Genomic DNA, 26008 nt, shown 5'->3' on the forward strand with positions numbered 1-26008 from the left:
CATGCAACTGTCCGCCACTTTCAGAGGGACTAGTTTGGTCCTATGCTGGTCCCCTCCAGTCTGGCTTGAGTTGGTGAGCTCCCATTAGCTCAGGTAGACTGTTTCAGTGGGTGTCCCCATGATGGTCTTGACCTCTGTGCTCATACTCTCATTTCTCCCACTCTTCAACTGGACTTCGGGAACTTGGTCAAGTGCTCTAATGCGGGTCTCTGCTTCTGTTTCCATCAGTTGCTGGATGAAGGTTTTATGGTGACATTTAAGATAGTCATCAGTCTGACTACAGGGCAAGTCAAGGTCGGACCCCCTCTCCTCTTTTGCTTAGGGTCTTAACTGGGGTTATTTTTATGGATTCCTGGGAATTTCTCCAGAGCCAGGTTTTTGCTAACCCTATAATGGCTCCCTCAATCAAGATATCTCTTTTCTTACTCTCATCTCTATCATTCTTCTATCTATGCAATCCCATTCCCTTAAGTTCCCCTCAGCCCTCCCCTTCTCCTCTCTACTTCCTCTTCTATTCTTCCTTCTCCCCCCACCCCCATGCTCTCAATTTTGTCAGGCAATCTTGTCTCTTTCCAATTTCTAGGTGGATCTATATATGTTTTTCTTAATGTTCACCTTATTACTTAGCTTCTCTAGGATCATGAACTAGAAGCTTTGTTTATAGGCAGTATCCACTTATGAGTGAGTGAGTATATAGCATATTCATATTTTGGGGTCTGGGTTCCCTCACTCAGGATAGTGTTTTCTAATTCCATCCATTTGCATGCAAAATTCAAGATGTCATTGTTTTTTTACTACTGAATAGTATTTTTATGTGTAAATGTGCCACATTTTCTTTATCCATTCTTTGGTTGAGGGGCATCTAGGTTGTTTCGAGATTCTGGCTATTACAAATAATGCTGCTATAAACATAGTTGAACAAATGGTTTTGTAGTATGATTGAGCATTTTTTTGGGTATATGCTCAATAGTGATATTGCTGAATCCTGAGGTAGGTTGATTCCCTATTTTCTAAGAAACAGTCACACTGATTTCCAAAGTGTTTGTACAATTTTGTATTCCCACCAGCAATGGATGAGTGTTCCCCTTACTTTACATCCTCTCCAGCATAGATTATCATTGGTGTTTTTGATCTCAGCCATTCTGACAGGTGTAAGATGGAATCTCAGAGTTGTTTAGGTGTGCATTTCCCTGATAGTTAAGGATGTTGAACATTTCCTTAAGTATCTTTTGGCCATTTGAGATTCTTCTGTTGAGAATTTTCTGTTTAGTTCTTTACCCCATTTTTGGGTTATTTAGAATTTTCATGTCTAATTTCTTGAGTTCTTTATATATTTTGGAGATCAGTTCTCTGTCTGATGTAGGGTTGTTGAAGATCTTTTCCCATTCAGTAGGCTGCCTTTTTGTCTTATTGACTGTGTCCTTTGCTTTACAGAAGCTTCTCAGTTTCAGGAGGTCCCATTTATTTATTGTTGCTCTTATTGTCTGTGTTACCGTGGTTATATTTAGGAAGTGGTCTCCTGTGACCATGCATTAAAGACTTCTTCGCACTTTCTCTTCTATCAGGTTCATTGTGGTCAGATTCATATTGAGGTATTTAATCCATTTAGACTTGAGTTTTGTGCATGGGGATAGATATGGATCTGTTTTCATTCTTCTACATGTTGATATTCAATTATACCAGCACCATTTGTTTAAGATACTTTCTTTTTCCATTGTATAATTCTAGTTTCTTTGTCAAAAATCAAGTGTTCATAGGTGTGTGGATTAATATCCAGGCCTTTGATTCACTTCCATTGGTCAACCTCTTTGTTTTTATGCAAATACCAAACTATTTTCATTATTGTAGCTTTGTAGCAAAGCTTGGTGTCAGGGATGGTGATACCTCCAGAAGTTTTTTTTATTGTATGGGATTGTTTTGGCTATCCTGGGTTTTTGTTTTTCCATACAAAGTTGATTATTCTTTTTTCAAGGTCTGTGAAGAATTGTGTTGGGATTTTGATTTGGACTGCATTGAATCTATAGATTGCTTTTGGTGGGATTGCCATTTTTACTATGTTGATCCTACTTATCCAAGAACATGGGTGAGATTTCCATTTTCTGGTATATTTTTCAGTTTCTTTCTTCAAAGACTTAAAGTTCTTGTCAAATAGGTCTTTCACTTCTTTGATTTGTATAACCCCAAGATATTTTATGTTATTTGTGGCTATTGTAAAAGGTGATATTTCTCTGATTTCCCTCTCAGATTCCTTATCATTTGTGTATAGGAGGGTTACAGATTTTTTTGAGTTGATCTTATATCCTGTCACATCACTGAAAGAATTTATGAGCTGTAGGAGTTCTCTGGTAGAGATTTGGGGTCACTACTTATACTGTCATGTCATCTGCAAATAATGAAAGTTTGACTTCTTCCTTTCTATTTAAATCTCCTTGATCTCCTTTTGTTGTCTTATTGCTATTGCCAAAACTTTAAGAACTATATTGAAGTGATATGGAGAGAGTGGACAGCCTTGTCTTGTTTCTGATCTTAGTGGAATCACTTTGAGTTTTTCTCCATTTATTTTGATGTTGGCTGTTGGCTTGCTGTATATTACTTTTATTATATTTAAATATATTCCTTGCATGCCTGATTTCTCCAAGACCTTTATTATAAAGTGGTGTGTTGGATTTTTGTCAAATGTTTTTTCAGCATCTAATGAAATGATCAAATGGTTTTTTCTTTCATTTTATTTATATGATGGATTTCATTGATAGATTTTCATATGTTGAACCAGCCCTACATTCTCTGGGATGAGGCAGACTTGATCACAGTGGATGATTCTTTTGATGTGCTCTTGGATTCAGTTTGCCAGCATTTTATTGAGTATTTTTGTATCCATGTTCATCAGTGAGATTGGTCTGTAATTCTCTTTCTTGGTTGAGTCTTTGTGTGGTTTTGGTATCAGGGTAACTGTAGCCTCATAAAAAGAGTTTAGCAATGTTTCTTCTGTTTCTATTATGTGGAACACATTGAGGAGTATAGGTATTAGCTCTTCTTGGAAATTCTGGTAGAATTCTGTACTAAAACCATTTGACCATGGGCTTTTTTTTGGTTGGGAGGTTTTTGATGACAACTTCTATTTCCTTGCAGTTTATCGGTCTATTTAAATTGCTCACCTGCTCTTGATTTAATTTTGGTATATGATATCTATCTAAAAAATTGACCATTTTTTTTTTACATTTTCCAATTTTGTGGAGTACAAGTTTTTGTAGTATGACTTAATGATTCTCTGAATTTCCTCAGTGTTATTATGTCCCCCTTTTCATATCTGATTTTGTTAATCTGGGTGTTCTCTCTCTCTGTCTTTTGATTAGTTTGGATAGAGGTTTGTCTATTTTGTTGATTTTCTCAAAGAAACAGCTCTTTGTTTTATTGATTCTTTGTATTGTTTTCTTTGTTTCTATTTTGTTGATTTCAGCCCATAATTTGATTATTTCTTGTCTTCTACTCCTCTTGGGTGAGTCTACTTCTTTTTGTTTCAGATCTTTCAGGTGTGCTGTTAAGTCACTGATGTGAGCTTTTTCCATATTCTTTATGTGTGCACTTAGTGCTATGAAATTTCCTAGTACTGCTTTCATAGTGTCCCATGGGTTTGGATATGTGCCTTCCTTTTTGTTAAATTCAAGGAGGTCTTTAATTTCTTTCTTGACACAAGGGTGGTTCAGTAGTTCACTGTTTAATTTCCATGAATTTGTAGGCTTTCTGAGAGTAGTCTTGTTATTAAAACCTAACTTTAATACATGGTTATCCATTAAGACAAAGGGGGCTACCTCAAATTTTTTGTATCTGTGAAGGTTTGCTTTGTTACCAAGTATCTGATCAATTTTAGAGAAGGTTCCATGAGGTGCTGAGAAGAAGGTATATTCTTTTGTGTTTGGGTGGCATGTTCTATAGATATCTGTTAAGTCCATTTGATTCATGATATCCATTAGTTCTCTTATTTCTCTCGTGAGTTTCTGTCTGATTGACCTGTACATTGGTGAGAGTGTAGTTTTGAAGTCTCCTACTATTAGTGTGTGGGGTTTAATGTGTGATTTAAGTTTTGTTTTTTTTTTTTGTTGTTTTTTTGAGACAGGGTTTCCCTGTAGTTTCTAGAGCCTGTCCTGGAACTAGCTCTTGTAGACCAGGCTGGCCTCGAACTCAGAGATCCGCCTGCCTCTGCCTCCCGAGTGCTGGGATTATAGGTGTGAGCCACCACCGCCCGGCTTAAGTTTTAATAATGTTTTTTTTTTTTTTTTTTTTTTTTTTTTTTTTTTTTAACAAATGTGGGTACTCTTGTATTAGGGGCATAGATGTTCAGGACTGAGATGACATCTTGATGGATTGTTTCTGTTATGAGTATATAGTGCACTCAATTTCTTCTGATTTATTTAAGTTTGAAATCTATTTTGTTAGATATTAGGATAGCTACACCCACTTGTTTCTTAGGTCCATTTAATTGGAAAACTTTTTTCCCAACCCTTTATTCTGAGATAGTGTCTGTCCTTGAGGTTGAGGTGTGTTTCTTATATACAGCAAAAGGCTGGATCCTGTTTCTAAACCCATTTTCTTAACCTGTGTCTTTTTATAGGTGAATTGAGTCCATTGATATTAAGTGATATTAATGACTACTGTTTTTTAATTCTGGTTATTTTTTGGTAGTAGTGTTTGTGTGTTTCTTTTCTTTGGGTTATGCAGCTGGAGGGTCATCAGTTGCCTTTTTTTGGTGTGTTCAGTTAGTTAGTTTCCTTTGGTGGAGGTTTTCCTTCTGGTACTTTCTGTAAGGCTGGGTTTATAGATACATATTGTTTAAATCTTTTTTTGTCATGGAATATCTTGTTTTCTCCAATTATGATAATTGAAATTTTTGCTGGGTATAGTAGTCTGGGCTTGAATCTGTGGCCTCTTAATGTCTGCAGCACATCTTCCAGGATCTTCTGTCTTTCATTGTTTCCATTGAGAAGTCAAGTATAATTCTGATAGGTTTACCTTTATATGTTACTTGACCTTTTTCCTTTGCAGCTCTTAATATTCTTTCTTTATTCTGTATGTTTTGTGTTTTGATTATTATATGGTGAGGGGACTTTTTTAAATCCAGTCTATGTGGTGTTCTGTAAGCTTATTGTACCTTCATGGGGATATCCTTCTTTAGTTTGGAAAAGTTTTCTTCTATAATTTTGTTGAATATATTTTCTGTGCCATTGAGCTGGAGTTCTTCTCCTTTTTCTACTGCTTTTATTCTTAGGTTTGGTCTTTCATGGTGTCCCAGATTCCTGGATGTTTTATGTTAAGAATTTGTTGGATTTAATGTTTTCTTTTACTAATGAGTCAATTAATAAAATTATCAATAATGATTTTTACTTTATAGGAAGTTTATTAAGTGTTAAGAGCTGTAAAACTGTAACATATTAGCATAACAAGTATTTTTCATACTAGATGCCATAAAAGATGCTCAATCATACTACAAAGGCATTTTTTTCAACTATGTTCATTATAGTGTTATTTGTAACAGCCAGACCTGGAAAGAACCCAGATGCTTCTCAACTGAAGAATGGATAAAGAAAATGTCGCAAATTTACATATTGGAGTACTACTTAGTGGTAAAAAACAATGACATTTTGAATTTTGCGTGAAAATGGATAGAATTAGAAAACACTATACTGAGTGAGGTAACTCAGACCCCAAAAGATATGTACTCACTCATAAGTGGATACTGTCTATAAACAAAGGATATTAAGCCTCTAGTTCATGATCCTAGAGAAGCTAAGTAATAAGGTGAACTGATGTGGGATTCCCCTCTGTATACTGCAAATACCATTGGTGAACAAAGAAACTGTTGATAGGGTAGAGCTGAGATTGGAGGGGAAAACTAATGAATGATGGAAGAATAAAGGGCAGGGTCAGAGAGAAGCCATGTAATCCCCCAGATGCAGGATAAAACTTTACATGGTAAGCCACAGCCACGTGGTGATACATGGATTACAAGAAATGGGTTAAATTAAGATGTGTTAGCAAATAAGAAGCTAGAGCTAATGGGCCAAGCAGTGATTTAAATAATATAGTTTTTTGTGTGATTATTTTAGGGCTGAGCAGCTGGGAACCAACAAGCACCCTCCTACAACAGTGAAGCCTAACAAAAACATATATAGATCCATCTGGAAAGTGGAAACAGACAAGATAGCCTGACAAAACTGGAAGAATGGCGGGGGGGGGGGGAGGGTGGAAGGGAAAGGGGAGGGGAGAAGGGAAGGGTTAAGGAGAACTTGAGGGAATGGGATAGTCGAAAGGAGGAGAAGGAAGAAGCACAGAGATGAGATCAAGAAAAGAGATATCTTTGATTGAGGAAGTCATTTTAGGGTTAGCAAGAAACCTGGCTCTAGAGATACTTTCAGGAATCCATAAAAATAACCCCAGCTAAGACCCTAAGCAAAAGAGGAAAGGGGATCCGATCTTGACTTGCCCTATAGTCAGACTGATGAGTATCTTAAATGTCACCATAAAATGTTCATCCAGCAACTGATGGAAACATAGGTAGACACCCGCCTCAGAGCACTGGACTGAGCTCCTAAAATCCAGTTGAAGAGTGGGAGGAAAGATAATATGGGGAAAGAGGTCAAGACCATGATGGGTTCACCAACTGAAACAGTCTACCTGAGCTAATGGGAGCTCACCAACTCTAACCGGACTGGGAGGGAGGGAACAAGCATAGGAACAAACTAGTTTCTCTGAAAGTTTTTGACAGTTGCATGGCTGGGGCAGACGGAGGGGCCACTGGCAGTGGCACCAGGATTTATCCCTACTGCATATATTGGGAACCTATTCTCTTTGGATGATACCTTGCTCATCCTAGATATAGTAGGGAGGGCCTTGGACCTTCCCCAAAGCAATGTGCCTTACCCTCTCTGAGGATTGGATGGAAGGGTGTGTGGAGGGAATGGGAGCTTGGATTGGTATGTATAATGAAAAAAAGATAGTTTATTTTTTTAAAAAAGTAAAAAGGCCGCTTTGCAGACGTCGCTGTCCCCTCTTGCCGCTTGCTGCAGCCATGGTCAACCCCACCGTATTCTTCGACATCGCGGCCGATGGCGAGCCCTTGGGCCGCGTTTCCTTCGAGCTGTTTGCAGACAAAGTTCCAAAGACAGCAGAAAACTTTCGTGCTCTGAGCACTGGAGAGAAAGGATTTGGATATAAGGGTTCTTCCTTTCACAGGATTATTCCAGGATTCATGTGCCAGGGTGGTGACTTCACACGCCATAATGGCACTGGCGGCAGATCCATCTACGGAGAAAAATTTGAGGATGAGAACTTCATCCTGAAGCATACAGGTCCTGGCATCTTGTCCATGGCAAATGCTGGACCAAACACAAACGGTTCCCAGTTTTTTATCTGCACCACCAAGACTGAGTGGCTGGATGGCAAACATGTGGTCTTTGGGAAGGTGAAAGAAGGCATGAACATTGTGGAGGCCATGGAGCGTTTTGGGTCCAGGAATGGAAAGACCAGCAAGAAGATCACCATTTCCGACTGTGGACAACTCTAATTCTTTTGACTTGCGGGCTTCTTACCCACCAGACCATTTCTTCTGTAGCTCAGGAGAGCACCCCAGCCCCATCTGCTCGCAGTACCCTGTAATCTCTGCTCTCACTGAAGTTCTTTGGGTTCCATATTTTCCTCATTTCCCTTCAAGTCTAGCTGGATTGCAGAGTTAAGTTTATGATTATGAATAAAAACTAAGTAAGAAAAAAAATAAAAAAGTAAAAAATTAAAAAATTAAAAATGATAAGCTAAATGTCCCTAACAAGGATGAATAACGTTAAGAATTAAACACTAGGGAGGACAGAGTGGAATAATGACTTCTGGATATGTAGGACAGCTGCACTCATGAAGTCACAGTAGCTGGAGTTGCCTGCAGAAGATCAAGCCAATCACCACCCACCACTGGCTGAGGAGCTACTGGCAGTTGTCCCATTCAGATCCGTCACATTCCTATTAATATGTCCATTCCTAGAGCATATTTGGGATATTCCTAAGTATTTGAATTATGTTTGGTGGAATATATATATATATATTTATATGTGTGTGTGTGTGTGTGTGTGTGTGTATGTGTGTGTCTGTGTGTTTGTATATATATGTATATGATATGATGTATATATACATATATGAATAATTCAAATTTGTTTGGGTGATAAGAATTGAGTTGAAAGGGGTTGGGGGGAGGAGTCTGGGGGTATGTCCCAAATACATTGTATGCATGTATGGAATCCTCAAAGAATGAATGAAAATATTATTTTAAAATCAGATAATTCAATATAGTATCTTTGGACTTCTGGGTTATAGAGGAATAAAAGTGAGAATTTCACCACATGTATAAAATGTAACATTCACTGTCAGTTCTGTTTAACCTTGTATGAAATCTGCCTCTATTGCTCTTGAAAGTTGAGAGTGGCTTGTAACAGTTTTTACACAATTTTAGGAAGAAGTAAATGGGCATACATCTTAAATATAAAAACCAAGGTAGCATTAAAAATGACAGTTGTACAAAGAAAATAGCATAGCTTTTCTCTAGATATTTTAACATGTAATTTTCAACACACAATTCATATAATCAAAAGGCTGAGATTGACCTTGAGGGGTGGTCAGGCCCATCCTTGTGCTGTTACAGGTGAAGAGTAAGTATAACAAGGTGCAGTGTGATGGGTCTAGACAGGTGCATTCACAGCCGTGACTCCCTTCTCTACAAATAATGTTGTTTTCATTTTGATATAATGAATCACCATCTGAAAATACATAGCTCTTTGGAATTTACTTAAATCCTGTATGATAAACTATTTTGATCATGTTGTGTCTCGCGATACAAAAAGCATTTGCATCATTAAATGGTAGAGAAAAGGAGATTAAAATAGCACTCAAGTGCATATATTGAAATAAAAACATTTTAAATGACAGAAAACCTCGGAATTTGTGATATGGCTTTGGAAAGTTTTGCATATGGCTCTCAGCTCCAAATTTGATTATCCTCTCTCGGAGCTGTCACTTGAAATTATATTGAGTCTATTTTGCTGCACAAGGCAGCCTTTCTTTGAAAGTACTTTCACAGCGCACTTTCTCTTTGAATGTAGTTAGCCGGAATCTGGGGATTTTGATGACAGAGTGGAGAAGGATCACAGAAACCTTCCCTCCCAAAGCTTAAACACACTGTGAAATATAGGGTCATGAGTTCTCAACGGTAGCCAAGTAGGAAAAGGGTATACTTTTTACCAAGGCTCAAAAGATATATATATATATATATATATATATATATATATATATATATAGAGAGAGAGAGAGAGAGAGAGAGAGAGAGAGAGAATAGTTCTTTGAATATCCCATGTTGTAGAAATCTGAAAAAGGTAGAGATTTCCTGAATAAATCCAAGGAAAAACCTTGCAGAATAGGAGCTATGCACCGAATACAGGCTATCCACATAGAATAGGCCAACCACATAGAATACAGGTCATCTACAATGATGTGAAGGGCAAGTCTCTGCCCTTCTCCATGGTGAGTGGACTGGTTATATTCTTGACCAATAGACACAGTTGTGTTAATGCACATTGAGTAAAGGACACCAGAAGAGCTTGGATCACAGAGTCCTTTTTTATCAAGGACTAAAAGAACTTGGAGGGGGGGCAGTGCAAGTGAAGGAAGGATCTCTGAGATAGTGGCTTCTCATGACCAGAAGATTCTTTAAGGTGAAATGGTTGGATGGCACGGGGGAGGCATCTAAACAGGACTAATGGGGAGAGGCGAAGATCCAGGGACACTGTCAAACACCCAAGCCAGCATTCAGTTTTTGCGTTTCAGTTTTGTTCACTGTCCTTCTTGTTATACTGGTGTTGGAATAAGCTTGGCTTCCTTTGGGTAGTAGAAATGACTGTAGCCGTTCCCAGTGGCATGTTCTTATATTGAACTAACCAGAGGAAGGCGAAAGAGCCTCGGTTGCTTTCTCCGTAGTGGTAGAAACCTGTTTTCTTTCCCTTCCACAAGTGTCCAGGGAAATCTTGCGAGCCACGGTCTGCATTAGATTATGTGCCCACTACAGATCTTAACTCAGATCCTCATGATTGTGTAGCAGGACCTTTACCTTCTGAGCCACAGCCTTAGATTCTGTTTAATTTTTGAGACAAAGACTCTTGTATCCAGGCTGCCATCAAATTTTCTATGTAGTGGAGGATGACCTTGAACTTCTGGTATTTCTGCATCCCTTGTCCCAGGTGTTGGGAGTACAGCAAGAGAACGATTGTCTTAAATATTCTACAAATTGTCAGGCACAAACTCCAACGAATGCGACATTACTGTCATCACCAGTTTTAGGGAAAGCCAGCAGTGTATCAATAAGGCATGAATGGAATGAGATTGGTATTTCTCTATTGGAATGTCTGCTCTGTGATATTCCTGCTTGGTGTTTGGGTGGGTCAGATAGGGCTGAACAATGTGAGTTTGTTTGTGGCTTGTTCTGAACCCGAGGAGTGGAACTTGAGCCTGCTTCTCCTAGTGTTGCCGCTATCAGGGATCCTGAATATTCCTTTTACATAGTTTAACTGGAGTATGGAGTTAAGACTTGGGTTTCATTGGAGGTTGCTAGGGAATTCACTGACTTGTCCCATCCAGACATTCATTCAGGGTTTAAAACACCCCTATTCTCATAGAGATACCAGTTTCTGAATGCGGCTGATACTGATGGGTATGCCAATGAGCAGCATAAAACAACTTGAAAAAAAAACCTGGCTTTTCTAGGGGGGTGGTCAAGATCATGATGGGGAAGCTCACAGAGACAGCTGAACTGAGCTTGTGGGAGCTCACGGACTCTGTATTAACAGTTAGGGAGCCTGCCTGGGAGCGGCCTAGGCCCTCTGCGTGTGTGTGACAGTTGTGGAGCTTGGTCTGTTGCAGGTTCCTAGCAGTAGGATCAGGACTCACTTAGCACTTGAGCTGGCATTTGGGAACCTATTCCTCAGTTGGGTTGCCTAGCCCAGCCTTGATGCGGGGGGTGGGGGGGAATTGGTCCTGCCTCAACTTGCTGTGCCAAGGTTTGTTCACACCCATAGGAGGCCCGCCCCTTTCTGAATTGAGACAGAGCAGGAGTGGATAGGCATGGGGTAGATGGAAGTGGTGGGGGAAACAGGAAGGGAAAACTATGGACAGTATGCAAAAATAAATGAAAAAAATTAAAGAAAAAAAGAAAAAACCTGGCTTGATTTATTCATCACACACTCGTTTTCACTAAGAAATGAACCCTTCCACTATTTACACAAGGACATCTTAGTAAACTTCCAAAACACACACACAAGCATATAATATATAATATATATGTGTATATATATATATATATACATGCTATAATTTGCATTTATGTGGATTTTTATTTTAGCATAGAATTGATTTTTAGGAATAATATTTATAATTATTAATAAATTTAATAATAATATTTTTAAGTATATTTTTTTATTTTCGAGAATATAATAGACTCAATCCATTCTTTCCCTTCCCTTTATTCCCTCTAAATCCTCCAGTGTAAACCTCCTCCTATAACCACTGCCTTTCAATTCATGGCCTTTTTCCTTTAATTCTTGTTTTGTGTGTGTGTGTGTGTGTGTGTGTATACATATGCATATATAGATATATATTCTTAGACATATAAATATAAGTTTCTCAGTCTGTATAATGCTGCTTACAATCATTTACACACATGTGGATGTTTTCAGGACTGGCTATTTAATATTAGATAACCAACTGAGTGGCTCTGCCCTCGACTGTTCTCCTGATCTTAGCATTGCTTAGTTGTCTGAACTTCTTTTCTAAGACTGAGACCTTGTTAGATTCTCCCCTTCCATATTAGCATGTCTATTGGTATCCTGTTTAGATTGCTGGACAGCCCTGGCTGGCAGCTCAAAAGATGGTTTCTTTGCCTAGCGTTAGGGTTTTTGTTAGATTATCTATGACCTTTGGGGAAAGCATTGTCAGCCTAGATGGGAAAAATTTCATTTAAGCTATATATGCATAAAAGGTATTTAGGTAAGTAGTTACTTGATTGACTTATCATAACTTTTTCAAATATCCATACTGTTCCTTTGGTCTCTTCCTTGCTTCTTTAGTATTTATCTCCCCCCCACTCCCCAGTTTATTTTCCCTGTTTTTCCCTTTTCTCCCTTCAGATCATTTGTACACAGCTATTTCTTTTCCTATTGATCCTACCTACTACAATTCCCCCCCCCCCTTCGCTTTCCTGGATTCTGCAGATACTCCAGGTTATAGACTCACAGTTGACCTAGGTACCCCAGATGCGAGAGAACATGGGACATCCGTCTTTCTTGGTCTGGGTTCCCTTGCTTAATACGGTCATCACAAAATCCACACACTTACCTGCTAATTTTATGATTTTATTACTCTTTACAAATGAATAGTATCACAGTGTGTATATATACCACACATTCATTATCCATTTCCCTATTCAAGAGCATTTAGTTTGTTTCATTTCCTAGCTATAGTTAACAGAGCAGCAAAGAGTATGACTGAGTGGTGTGGGAGGGTCTTCTTTCTATCTGTTGCTTTCATTGGTCAAATAAAGAAGCTGCCTACGCCTTTTGATAGGGTAGAACTTAGATAGGCGGGGAAGACAGGACTGGAGGCTGGGAGGAAGAAGGCAGTGTGGCAGACGCCATGGCTCTCCTCTCCTAGACGGACACTGGTTAGACTCACGCTGGTAAGTCACAGTTAAGTGGCAATACACATTAATGGAGATAGGTTAAACTAACATGTAAGAGTTAGCCAATAAGAGGCTAGAATTAATGGGCCAGGCAGTAATTTAATTAATACAGATCTCCGTGTGATTATTTCGGACATAAGCCAGTCAGGCAGGATGAAAAGCAGGCCCGCGTCTGTCAACAACAACTGAGCAAGTATCTGTGAGTAGGATGTTGAGTCCTTCGTGCATGTGCTGAGGGAAGGTGTATCTGGGTCAGATTGTAGAATTGTTGTTAGCTTTGTAAGGGTTTACTTTACCAATTTCCAAAATGACTGCACCAGTTTGCACTGCCACTAAGGGTGAATGAGGTTTACCATTTCCCTACATCCTCTACAGTATTTGTTGCCCACTATTGTGTTGATCTTTGCCATTCTAATTAGGGTAAGAAGAAATTTCAAAGTAAAAAACAAAAGTGTCTCTATAAATTTATGTTTTAACATAAAATATATTTTTAGAAACATCTTTTCAAAATTAATTTTTGGGCAGTTTCCATATATGTAGAAAGAAAATTTCATAGGAGTTATTTTTTATTAATGAATGATTATAAATTATGATTATTATTGAAGTTGCTTATAATTATTCCCAAATCTCATTGGCCAAATGTATTTTATAGACAATTCCCAGCAATCATAGGTTATTGTCATGACTGTTGGTTATTATTGTGATGGCAAAACCCCATTGCTAAAAAGCACTATTTATTTATGTCAATGAACATTGAGTAATTTAGTTGGTTCCCAACTCTCCTGACCAATTTTCATGGCATTGGAAGGTGCTTTTTGTGGTACCAGAGGAGAAAACTAAGCAACCACATCAGCCAGTTACAAACCCTGAGATCTGCTGGGTGGTGGTGGCACCTGCCTTTAATCCCAGAACTCGGGAGATAAAGGCAGGTGAATCTCTGTGAGTTCAAGGCCAGCCTTATCTACAAAAGCCTGTTCCGTGACAGGCTCCAAAGCTACAGAGTAACCCTGTCTAGAAAAAAAAGACAATGACAACAACAGCAACAAAAAATCAAAACAAACAACAACAGCGCAAAATACCCTGCGATCTACAATAAAGATCCACCTGCAGGGTGTACTGATACAATAGTGGTTCAGATATTTAGGGAGTGAAAAGTCACTTTTTGAATGAATCCTAAGACCCACTCCATGTGATGAAAGAAATCCATACCTGACACTGCTAAAGTGGCCAAGAATTTGAGAGTAGCTAAGTCTTGGGCACTTATTCATAAGCTCATGGGGCCATTCTCATTCAAACCACCACAGGGTTTATAGTTGTAGAAGTGAGAGTCCATGATGGTGGAGCTGAGGTAGCAGATGGTTGGAGAAGTAGCCGAGATCTCATGTTTTGATCCACAAACATAGGGCAGAGAACACACTGGGACTGACATTAGTCTTTTGAAATCTCTGACACCACCCTCTTCATGAAATACTTCGTCCAGTAATGCCTCATCTCCTAATCTTCCTCAAACAACCACCAAATGGGGATCAAGTATTTGAATTCCTGAGACTTAAGGGGGTCGTTTCTTTCCAACTGAATGACATTGGCAATTTAGATGTTGCATAACCATCACATTGGTTAAATATGGATTATCAGGGTAAAATATGGATGCCAGGTTTAGGCAAGAGACACAGACCGCTTATCATTTAGGATGCACTCTGTATTGTAAAGAACAAGGACTGAGTTTAACGTGGGTTAACCAGAGAGCCATCGAATTGGCTGATGTAGGTAATTTCTCGGCGAGAACTGCTTCAATACGGCTTAGATGAGGTAACTGAGTTCTAATTTCTTTCTACCCATGGGCACTGCTTTCCTCTTGGCCTTGGTTTCTAGATCAGATTTCGTGTGCAGGAAAGATGACAGTAGCAGTTCAATTCTACATGCCTCAGAGTTCAAGTCTGTTGGAATATAATCGCTCAGGGAGGGTCATTATTTGTCACTCGACAAAGGAACAATGGACTGGCTTACTCCTTGGCCCTTGAAATGAGGCTACCTCTGTTCAAATATGTGTGTTGAGAATACAGTTGGGGTTGCTTCCCAGTATGAACTTGAAGCTTGGCGCGGGTGCTGGCTGGCAGGAGCAGCCATGTTGCCGCTAGCACAGACATTTAGCTAGTAAATTTCTGTTTATTCAGGTAGTGTGCTCATACTTTAAATACATTGTCTTGTGTAACACTCAGTGCTGGTTTTCTTTTGATGGTGGTGTCTCATCTTCAAGCTAAAACCAGTGCGTGTGTTCATGAGTGCTTGTGTGTGTGTGGTGTGAATTCGTGTGTGTGTATGTGTGTGTGTGAGAAGAAAGACTAGTAGTTAAAGTGACTTGGATATGGAGTATCCAGGCTTATCGAAGTTGATTCTTGACTTTGCTTTCTGATGAATAAATTTTGCTTTGTAATGGTTATGTGAACTAATAAAAGATTAAATTGAAAAATGGGCAAGAAATACATCAAATGTGGAGAACTGGACAGCTATGAATCTTTAAAATAAAATTTAACTTCTTGTGTGTTACATGCACATGACACATGTGGGCATGTGAATGTCAGAGGACAACTTGCCATAGGTACAGAAGTTTATTATCAAAGTAGTCTACCGAATAGAAAAGGGCGTACTAATTTACAAATGGTTTATGAACAATTAACTATATTCTTTATCCTTTCGATGCAAAGTGCGGAGGGATCCCTAGGCATACCCTCTTCTGGTGTTAACTCAGAGGGCAGAGGGAATGACATGCTTTTGTATTATACTCTTGTTCATCAATTTTAAGACAGTTCAAAAGAGTACAATTTTTTAAAGCTAGGTATATGTACCATATCATTTAAATATAACTGAAAAATAGTCGTTTTATATTCCATTAATGTCTAGCATAGAATGAGGCATTGGTCAGTATAATTATCAATTAATGTTTCTGATTTGTAAGCCGTATGAAAATATTGTGATTTTAAGTTGCTTTTTCACAGCTTATAGAAGGTAAAGGAGTAACTCCTAGGAAAACGCTGTCCTTCAGGTCTGAGTCAGGGGCAGGAAAAAAAAAAGAAAACCAGTCACCGAGCCAAACTTCTGTCCCTTGTCATCTTGACCTGGAAAAGCTTGTTTCTTTCCACCCTTCATGTTGGTCTTCAAGGACCATCAGAAGGTAGTGGAAGGGTTGTGATTATCATCTCTCTATGTGTAAAGAATTAACTCCCAGGATATAGTTACTAAGGGAGAGTTTACTGGTTAGATTTTAAAACTCTACTCTAACAAAAACTTATTAGAAAATGTTCATGATCAGCAGTTCTCAATCTGTGGGCTGAGACCTTAGAGCATCAGAAAGCACAGATATTTACATTATGCTTCATAACAGTAGCAATATTTTCAGGGAACTGGTGGTGCACACCTTTAATCCTAGCACTCTGGAGGCAGAGGCAGGTGTGTCTCTGTGAGTTCAAGGCCAATTTGGTGTACAGAGCTAGTTCCAGGACAATTAGGTTTGTTACACAGATAGAAACCCTGTTTCCCCACCTTGAAAAAACAACACCCCCCAAAAGGTAGCAAAATTACAGCTATGAAGTAGCAATGCTAATACTTTTATGTTTGGGGTCGTCATAACAAGAACTGTCTTAAAGGGCCATAGCGTTAGGAAGGTTGAGAACCACTGTTCATGATTATCCAATGGCTGATACTTTTACTCAGATGAGCTACATGTTGTAAAATTAAGATTCTTTTAAAAATTATTCATGATCTTGAAATCACTCTGATGTTGTCCGCATTCTGTGCAGCCCTGCCCTTTCAGCTCTTGGACACAATTTCAGTCTAAGGGGTGATCTCTGAGAGAGGTGAAACTTGCTTTCTGGGCCATAAACCAGTCAAAATTCACAAAAAGGAAGCTTTAAATTTGCACATTGGGAAGGGGGTTGTTAGAGCGGGCTTTTAGAGCGTCAAGACTTTAGTGTGGAGCTCTGAATGCGGCCTCTGTTGTCCTCCCTCCTTCCACTCTGGCTGTCTGAGCACTTGCTGTAGGAACTGGTAGGATGTTGTCTGCGCTAACATTGCCTCCTTTCTCCATTGATTTCTTTTCTGAATAGGCCTCCTTGAATTCATAGTTATCTGCATCTTTAGGGTTCCCCTAAGGGATATTGGATTTCCTGCTTCTAGGACTAATCAGAACCATTAATCAGCCATGAAAATAAGCGCTGGCCTATATTAGGCCAAAGGCCTGAAGGAAATTAGGGCTGGCTCATTAGGTAGTCGGTATAGGAGGAATGTATTTATTTATGAAAACTGTGTTCTATAAGGGACCTGACAAGGCAAAAGAAAAGGTTTTCCTTGTTTATGTGGTTGGGAGTTCAGGGACTGTTTCCAGAACAATATGAAGGCAGCAAGGTTTGCTCCCACCAGGCACATGGGCACATGGGTAGGGAGACAGACCCTAGGCTTTCCTTCAGGAGAAATGAGTAGGAATCTTGTTGACCTCCATCCTACATCTTTAATTAAATAAGACACTATATTAGTCTGATCGCTACAATCATTTTCTCAGAATGTTGTGGAATCTAATTAGTAGTAAATTTGGTAGCAAAAACCTGCTAAGTTGGTTTTCTCTGAAAGAAGTTCTCAGAGAAGTTTGGGAAGTATAGGCACCAGCTGTGCTGGCTGGTTTGATGTCAACCTGAAACAAGCTCATCAGAAAGGAGGGAGCCAGAGTGGAGAAAAGGCCTCCATAAGATCTGGTTGTAAGGCATTTTTCTAATTAGTGATTGATGAGGGAGGGCCCAGCCCATGTGGGTGGTACTATCTCTGATCTGGTGGTCCTGGGTTCTATAAGAACCAGCAGACTGGGGAAGCCACAAGGAACAAGCCAGTAAGCAGCTTCCCTCCATGGCCTCTTGATCAGTTCCTGACTTTAGGTTCCTTCTCTGCTTGAGTTCATGCTTTCACTGTTTTTGGTGTGGGACTGTGGGTAAATAAACCCTTTCCAGGTTGCTTTGATCATGATAATTCATCACAGTTATAGCAACCGTAACTAAGACACCAACCTAGGGGAGTGAGGAGGCTAAAAACTGGGGAAAGGAATAAGAAACACAGAGCTATCTATTAAGTCATCTGCTTTGAAAGTTTATATTTTGAAATTTTACTCCACAAGATTTAATAGGTTAAAAAGAATTTTAATAACTGATTAGGCCATGAAGTCTTTTTATTAATGGATATTTAAAGGATAGCATCACAGAAATTGGTTAGTTATTGTGGCAGCAGATATGTTTTTGATCTTGGCCATTCTTATGGGTATAAGATAAAATCTCAGAGTTCTTTTGATTTGCATTTCTCTATGGCTAAGGATGTTGAGCATTCCCTTAAATGTCTTTCATTCATTTTAGAATCTTCTGATGATAGTTCTCTGCTTAGGTCTGTACTCCATTTTTTATTTGATTTTTTTTGTTCTTTTGGTGATCAATTTCTTGAGTTCTTTATATATTTTGGAGATCAGCCCTCTGAAATCATCCACCATAATCAAGTCAGCTTCATCCCAGATATGCAGGGATGGTTCTAACCCAAAACGTAACTTAGGTTAACTTCTTCTTCGAGATGGATCACCATTGTGCCCATATTATATACTTCTTTGTTTGATGGAAATGAAACAATGATTTTAAACTGTAGAGCAGAGTGCCCAACACACATTGCACATTCTCAACAAACATTGGCTATTACTATCATTATGTAAATGACCTGAAGGGCATAGACATACACATTAGTGAAACAATTTTTTCATTTCTTCATAATCAGCTTCCCTTTACCTACCATTCTTCCTTCCCCCTCTCTCTTTTCTTTACTACTCTGTTTGTGTGTGTGTGTGTGTGTGTGTGTGTACGTGTGTGTGTACGTGTATGTGTCCCCCTCCCCTCTTGCTTTATTAGTACTGGGTTTGAATCCATGGCTTTGTACATACTAGGCAAATGCTGTATCACTGTATGTATATGTCCTCAGCCCTTTGTAATTTGTGTTTGTGATAATCTCATAAGAAACAGTTATTGGGGTTACAGAGATGAGTCAGTGGTGAAGGAGGCTGGTTGTTCTTTTAGAAGAGTCAGGTTCAGGTCTCAGCACTCACATGGGGTCTTGCAACTGTCCGTACCTCCAGTTACAGGGGATCCAGAACCCTTGTCTGGCCTCCATGGGCATCCGACACGAATGTGCTACACAGGCATACATGTAGACACAACACTCAAACACATAAAATAAAAAGGCATTAAAAAAACCAGCTGTTAGTAATATCATCTACTTTTACTTAAGTTTTAAAGTTACTGTAAAGGAAGAAAGAAAAACAGCATAGCGTATTTTCTTTTCCTAAGGCTCACCAAAAAAGCTTCAGCTCCCTGGATTAAGTATGGCACATCTTGCTAGATGAAAGAAAAGCAAGAGTGATGTGAAGTCATTTATGAACACATGAGCAGGAAGTGTGGAGAAAGGTTTTCTTAGGTCACACTAGCTGACTGCTTTATATTTATTTAATACCAAATGTAAGGTATATTAAGCAAACATTAAAAGTATTTTAGATTTGGAAATAACCAATATTTTAGAGTTTTTGGATAATTGTCTGTTTTGGGATGTCTGGTCCCTATTTGCTTGCCTGTTTTTTAATACAAAACATGTGTTGTCATTTTTTTTAAATGGGAAGTTTATTGACTAAATGGTATTGAATTCAATCAACAACATCATTATGATTATCCACTCTCCCCAGCCTTAGAAGCTTAATATATTTTGGTGAAAACTCCCATTCATTCATCAGTTTATATGTAGGGTAGGATAAAATTATAAACTTCAAGCTGTATTTTATGATAAATTTATAAAGAGGGAAAGTGGAAGAATTTTTCAAATCTTTCATATGAGATTTGAATCTCGATCTTTGTCTTACAGAGTTCGATGTATTCTCTAAGGCCACTACCAAGGTCCTTCTTCTCAGTCAATTTTATTTATGTAAAATCTTTCATCAAAAGATCACAAAGAGCCATCTAACCGGCTATAAAGAAACATAAATCACAAAAGAAAATGAAATGCTCAAACAATAAAATTATACATTAGAGGCCCATTTAAGTTGAGAGAAAAGTCTTGGCTGAAGTATACAGAACGTAAGTTATAATGGGAAGCTATTTCATAATTTGGTGAAAAACGAAAAAGGCCCACTTCTAATCTCAGAGAGCCTATTATTAGGAATGATCACTTGCATACTAGTACTTTAATGCAAGGGTGAAGAGCATAATAACGTGCAGGAGAATTGTCGGAGGACCGAGAAAGTTGCTGCACCCAAGAAGGAAAAAGAATATTCTCCCCATCCAGATGGGCATTGTGCCCAAACTGTTGTGTTGTTTAACATGCCTGGTAGCAATTTCTCTCATGCTATTCTCAGAGACCTATGCTAAGGTCCCATCGTACATACATAATATTCATATATTTATGATACTATCTACCTCACAGGAGTCTCAAGGAAGCCACGGGGACCTTTCACTCTTTGCTGTCATTCTTACTTGCTTCCTCAGCACAGATCCATCCAGTGTCCCCTAAGTCTATGGATTTCTAATTTAAAGTCAGAAAGGTATTCATTTTCATGTCCCCAAGCAGAGGAGAAATACGAGAATCTTGTATTAGTATTGCCTTAGCAAAAGTCAGCAGAAGTTCTTTTACATTTACTTCTATATAGAAGCTGAGGATTTTTGAGGCGCTGGGTTTTTTTTATTGCTATTAAAATAAACACAAAGAAAATGCTTCTTGGGAAAAAGTTTATAGCATTCAAATTAAAGTATATGTTCTAATTCTAGAATTTCAAATGTGTCTAAGACGTCAATTCCTCTTGCTTGAATATTCAAGCCTGATTCTTGCTAATTCATTTGTAGTTTGATGCCTATACCTGCCAACTTATTCTGAGAAGTTTACACAAAGTGTGGTGTTCATACCTTCCTGATAGCTAAAATGCACGTTTAAAGTGATGTACAGTCTGTATGTAGTATATGTTAATATTAGGTGATAAAGATAATATATAGAAAATTTTAGTATTTTCTTAATTTATGACTGAGGATATGTGGTTTACTATTTCAAATTCACAATTAAGCATTGTCAAGTATCAAGAATGTGTAGTTTATGTCTTGTACTCTAATAATTAAGCATTGTCAAGTGATAGGGTGATCTGTATATTGGAGATGAATACAGAGGAGAGAGAGAAAATTAGCCTGAGGAGGGAATCACCTCTACAACTGGGGATAGTTTCTCTGTTCTGCTGATATTTGAACTAAGACCCCAAAAGAGGAGTGAAACTGGCCACATTTGCAGGAGGGAGCAGAAAGGGAACATATTCAAATGTCTGAGGTACTGCAAAATAGGTTGTAACATGAATGCCATCAACGTGCTGCAGAATCTAGTTAAAATGGAGCTTTCTAGGTGATGTATCAGGCAAGTTCTTGGTTTCAAACAGTGGAAGTGGCTACTGTGGTACAAATGTATACTCACACACCCATGTATTGAAAACTTAACCCTCAATTGAACAGTTCTGAGAAATATTGGATTTGGGGAGATCTATAGGTCACAAGGGCTCCACCCTCACAGCTAGATTGTTGCTGCTATAGACAGGGCTTGTGGAAGTGGTTGCCTTTCTACATTCTATGAAACATATGAGCCCTGCCACATAGCAGCACTTAGATCTTCAACTTTCCCATGTTTAGAATTGGGGGAAATAACCCTCTCTGCCTTATATACTACTCTGTCTGTGCTGTTTCATTATGTCAGTACAAACCTGAATTAGATGCAGTTTGAATTCCTTAATGCTGTTGGGATGGAGGTGGCATGATTCTGGATTTCAAAGGATGATTATCCCAGCTGTTGCTATTGAACATGTCCCTGGAGAAGAGAAGTGGCATTCTGTTCATTGAAGAAACACTTGGTAAAATTTAGAGAGCTGAAAAACAATTTCACAAATAGAAAAATATATTTTTTATCTATTAGCTATAATTTAAAACATAACCAGGCAAGGTAGAATGTTTTGGATTTTTTTTCTCTTATACCTCAACTGCCTTTAGCTTCCTATCCTGTCAAAGGCAGGGACTGAGGAAGACCTAATTGTAACTACTACCACTTGGACTCTATAGGAGCTCAAAGAACAAAACAAGGCTTTATAAACCACTGAAGTCCACACTAAATCTTGGTAAGGGAGTCAGGGAAACTCAGAAATGAAACTGGACTGCATTTTTTTTTAAACGAAGGACACAAAGCTACAAACAAAGTGTTGGCCTTGTGAGCACTGGTATGTTAGTAATTGCTACTCTTCTCATTGCACCCTCTTAGAAAGCAATTTTGCAAAAGTAGAAATAATTTAAAATATCATTTTTTTCTAGAGTCTCAGATTTTCAAATCACTGCAGACGTGAGACAAATTCTTAGCGGATGTCTTAAAGGAAAATTCCAGAGGAGAAATGACTGAAACTCGCTGCCCATTAGTCTCCCAAAGCGCATAATAGAGAAATCATTTGGAAGGGAAAAACTCTTCAATTTTCTCTGACAGTCAGTGTCAGAATAGTGAAACTCAGGTAGCTGGTGTATTTGAAAAGCACTGACGGAGTGATCCTGACATACTCTAATGAAGCAGCTAAATGGTTAATAATTCATAAAACAGTCTTTTTGCAACAAAATTAAGAAATTTCCTGAATGTATGACTGAGATGAAAATGAAGGGGAGGCGTTTATTAGGAAGGAAATCAAATTACAGTGTGATTTGCAGCTCATGGTCTTACACACTCACACTTACCCACGCACCCTGATTCATCCAGAAAATTAGTGGCGCTTTCTGACCAATTTTCCAATTGCCTTTCAAAATTCTGTGTTTATAGCCAATTATATTTCTATTTTGGAAGATGAAGGAAGGAGGGCCCTTCTAATATTTGTTGACTGCCTTTCAGGTTGACAGTTTGGTTGTTTGGTGGTTCATATGGCTTGCTGCTTTCTTATTTTATCATTGTGATGGGTTTTCAGAAGGCTGTTGCAATTTGATAGATGAGGAAATTAAAGGCTCAAAGTAGATAAGAATTTTTGTAAAGTCATGGACCTGGTAGGTAGCTAGGTGGACTGCACTCTCAAAACTAGGTGTGATTAATTCTCCAATTTATAATTTCTTCTAAACCTTGCATACTCCTAGATAGTATGCATATAAAAATTTAACATATAGCTACTATTATTTAAAGACTAGTGTGTGTTTGCATTTACTCCGACCATAAGAAAAAATTCTATTATTAAATTATTGGACCTATAAAATTGGCAATGTATAATTTTCACTGAAAATACAAAATCACGTGACTGATGGGAAAATCTTTATAGTAATTAATGTTGAAATCCATTTTCCACGACATATAATCTTATTGTAACATTATTCATATAAACCATAGTGGTATATAAGCTCTTTTGCGTGGTCTTTGATATTTTATTTATTCATTTTCCTTTTATTGAAAATATATTTTTCCCACATACTATATTTCAATTCCACTTTCTACTCCTTCTCCTCCTCCCAGTTCTTCATATCCCCTCTTCTCCCATCTGTATCACCCCTTTCTATCTCTCATTATTTAAAAATAGGCTTATAAGGGATGATAGAAAATATAATATAATAAAGTTAAATAAGATAAAAGCGAAACCCTAGCACAATGGAATAGGATAGAATAAAACAAACATGGGGAAAAGAGCCCAAGAAAAGGCACAAGAAGCATATATAGATGCAGAGACCTACTCATTCGCACCCTCAGAATTCCCATGAAAACACTAAACTGGAAGCCATAATATATACCTGAAGGACTTGTAAGGTTAAAAAAGAGGAAAAATAATATAGGATTAAAAAATAAGCATGATATAGCATGATGAGACTTGTTAAAGATGCCATTGAGTTTGTTTTCTGTTGGTCATACACTGCTGACCGTACAGCTTGCTTGCCATTAAGAGTAGTTTTCTCCGCAGTGAGGCTCCACGGTTGGAAGCTAAATTTTTATTTTTATGTGGTTATGAATTGGAGATAGCTTCTGGGCTAGGGATGGGATCATATGTCCACTTCTTTTACCTCTAGGATAACATGTGGTACAGCCCTGTGCAGGCCTTATGCATGCTGCCTCAGTTTCTGTGAGCTCATGTGTAGGTCCCGTTGTGTTTAGAAGGCCTTGTTTCCTCTGTGTTGTTCACCACTTCTACTTCGTACACTCCTTCAGCATCCTTTTCCCTAGGGTTCCTTGAGCCCATGACAGGAGGGATACGATAGAAATTTCCCATTTACGGATGAGTGCTCCTAGGTCTCTCACTCTATGCATACTGTGTGACTGTGGTTTCTGTTTTATGTTTCCATCTGATGAGGGAGGAAGCTTCTCAGAGGATGGTTGAGCAAGGCACTGATCTATAAGAATAGCAGAAAGTCATTAGGAGTCATTTTACTGCTACATTCTTTTAGTAGAACATTAAGTTTTACCTTAAGTCCTTGAGATTTCTAATCTAAGATTTTTGTCACCCATGGAGTATTGAGAAGGGGTACCATTTCATGGAGTGGGCATTAAGTCAAATCTGTTATTGGTTGGTTACTTCAGCTAGCTTTGTGCCACTATTGCTCTAGCATATCTTGCAGGCAAGACACCATTTTGGATCAAAGAATGTGCCATTGGGTTTGTGGTTACATTTCATCTTTGGTAGCATGCAGAGTGTCTTCTTGTGCCAAAAATGATAGCACATAAGGCTGAATGCTCTATGTAGGCACCAGTTCAAACTCTCATGTTTAATGAGTTGTGTATGTATTGTCTTCAACAATGGGAACTTGTTGTCAGTTTGTAGAAAGTGACCTGTAGTCTTCCCAGCAGTCTGGGTTGTTTGGAGGTTCCTGTGGGACTATTTTGTTCAACAACTCAATTAGATGTAACCAATTTCTAGTACTGGAATATTGGTAAAAGACTTTATTCATTTCCCTGCCACCCAGACTCCTGAATAATCACACAGAAACTATATTATTTAAATCACTGCTTGGCCAATCACTTAAGTGTATTGCTAGCTAGCTCTTATATCTTTGGTTTAACCATTTCTATTAATCTGTGTATTTCCATGTTGCTGTGGCTTGCTCACAAGATTCTTGTGCATCTGTCTCCTGTGGGCAGCTACATGGCTTCTCTTTGACCTCACCTACTCTCTCTATATCTCTTCCACCCTAGCTATATTCTGTTAAGCCATTGGCCAAAACAACTTCTTTATTAACCAATAAAAGCAACACATAAACAGAAGGACTTCTCACAGAATTTCACCTAAAGCTCAGGAAACATTACAGAAGATTCCAAGATCATAGCACCCAAATGGACTTCAAGAGGGGAGAAAATTCATTTATAGTATGTTAAATCATGAAGGTGTCACTGTTTATATGTTGCAGTTGATAGCCTAGGAACACAATCTTAATAATAGCCAAAATTTTCAGCATGTGTATAGTGTTTATTTCTAGGTTGCAAATGCACTTTGCTTATAATCCAATCTAGATGAAAAGGCATGCATGTGGGAAAGTACTCTTATTTTTTTCTACTTTAGTATGGGGTACAGAAAGAATTAAACATCTAGGATAACAGAGCTTGAGACAATACAGATGATTGGGGTGATTTAGCTCTTTTTGTAGGCAGGGACTGCTCATTCATTCCTGGCTGCTCAGACCTGAATAATCACACAGAAACTATATTAATTACAACACTGCTTAGCCTATTAGCTCAGGCTTCTTATGGAATAACTCTTACATCTTAAATTGACCCATTTCTATTAATCTGTATATCAGCACTAGGCTGTGGTGGCTTGCTGGTAAGGATCCAGCGTCTGTCTCTTTCAGCAGCTACATGACGTCTCCCTGACTCCTCCTGTCTATCTATATCTCTGTTTGGATTTCCCATCTGGCTTTATTCTGTTAAGCTATTGGCCAAAACAGTTTTATTCATCAGCCAATAAAAACAACATATATATGAAAGAAGATCCCACATCAAGCTCCAGACTTTTATTTTTACTTCTTTATTTTTAATTTTTATGAAGCTAACTATAATTCCTTAGTCAAGAGATCATACTAATATTTTGGTTCATGGATGAATTTCTTAATACCCATAAGGTGTTTCAGATCATAAACACAGATAAAAGAAGAGAGAACTTGGCCCAAGGAAGGGGATAGGAGAATCTTGCAATGACTGGAAATAAAGGAACCAAGACTCATG

The 26008-nt window shown here is 38.4% G+C and overlaps 1 protein-coding gene across 1 annotated transcript; it reads left to right on the top strand.

The window, feature by feature from the left end:
* The first annotated feature begins 6328 nt into the window (after positions 1 to 6328).
* LOC119826418 (peptidyl-prolyl cis-trans isomerase A) lies at positions 6329 to 7730 on the top strand. Its single transcript, XM_038347726.2, has 2 exons — positions 6329 to 6375; positions 7030 to 7730. The coding sequence occupies exons 1-2, from the start codon at positions 6329 to 6331 to the stop codon at positions 7556 to 7558; spliced, it is 576 nt and encodes a 191-aa protein (XP_038203654.2). The 3' UTR covers positions 7559 to 7730.
* The last annotated feature ends 18278 nt before the right edge of the window (positions 7731 to 26008 follow it).

The sequence above is a fragment of the Arvicola amphibius genome, chromosome 11 (genome assembly GCF_903992535.2).
Source record: "Arvicola amphibius chromosome 11, mArvAmp1.2, whole genome shotgun sequence".
Lineage (NCBI taxonomy): Eukaryota > Metazoa > Chordata > Mammalia > Rodentia > Cricetidae > Arvicola > Arvicola amphibius.

Bases quoted from the DNA above. Each gene is read 5' to 3' on its own strand.
- LOC119826418 (XM_038347726.2), top strand. From the start codon at position 6,329: ATGAGATCAAGAAAAGAGATATCTTTGATTGAGGAAGTCATTTTAGG. The intron at 6,376-7,029 runs GTTAGCAAGAAA...GCCGCTTTGCAG, and splicing joins ATTGAGGAAGTCATTTTAGG to ACGTCGCTGTCCCCTCTTGC.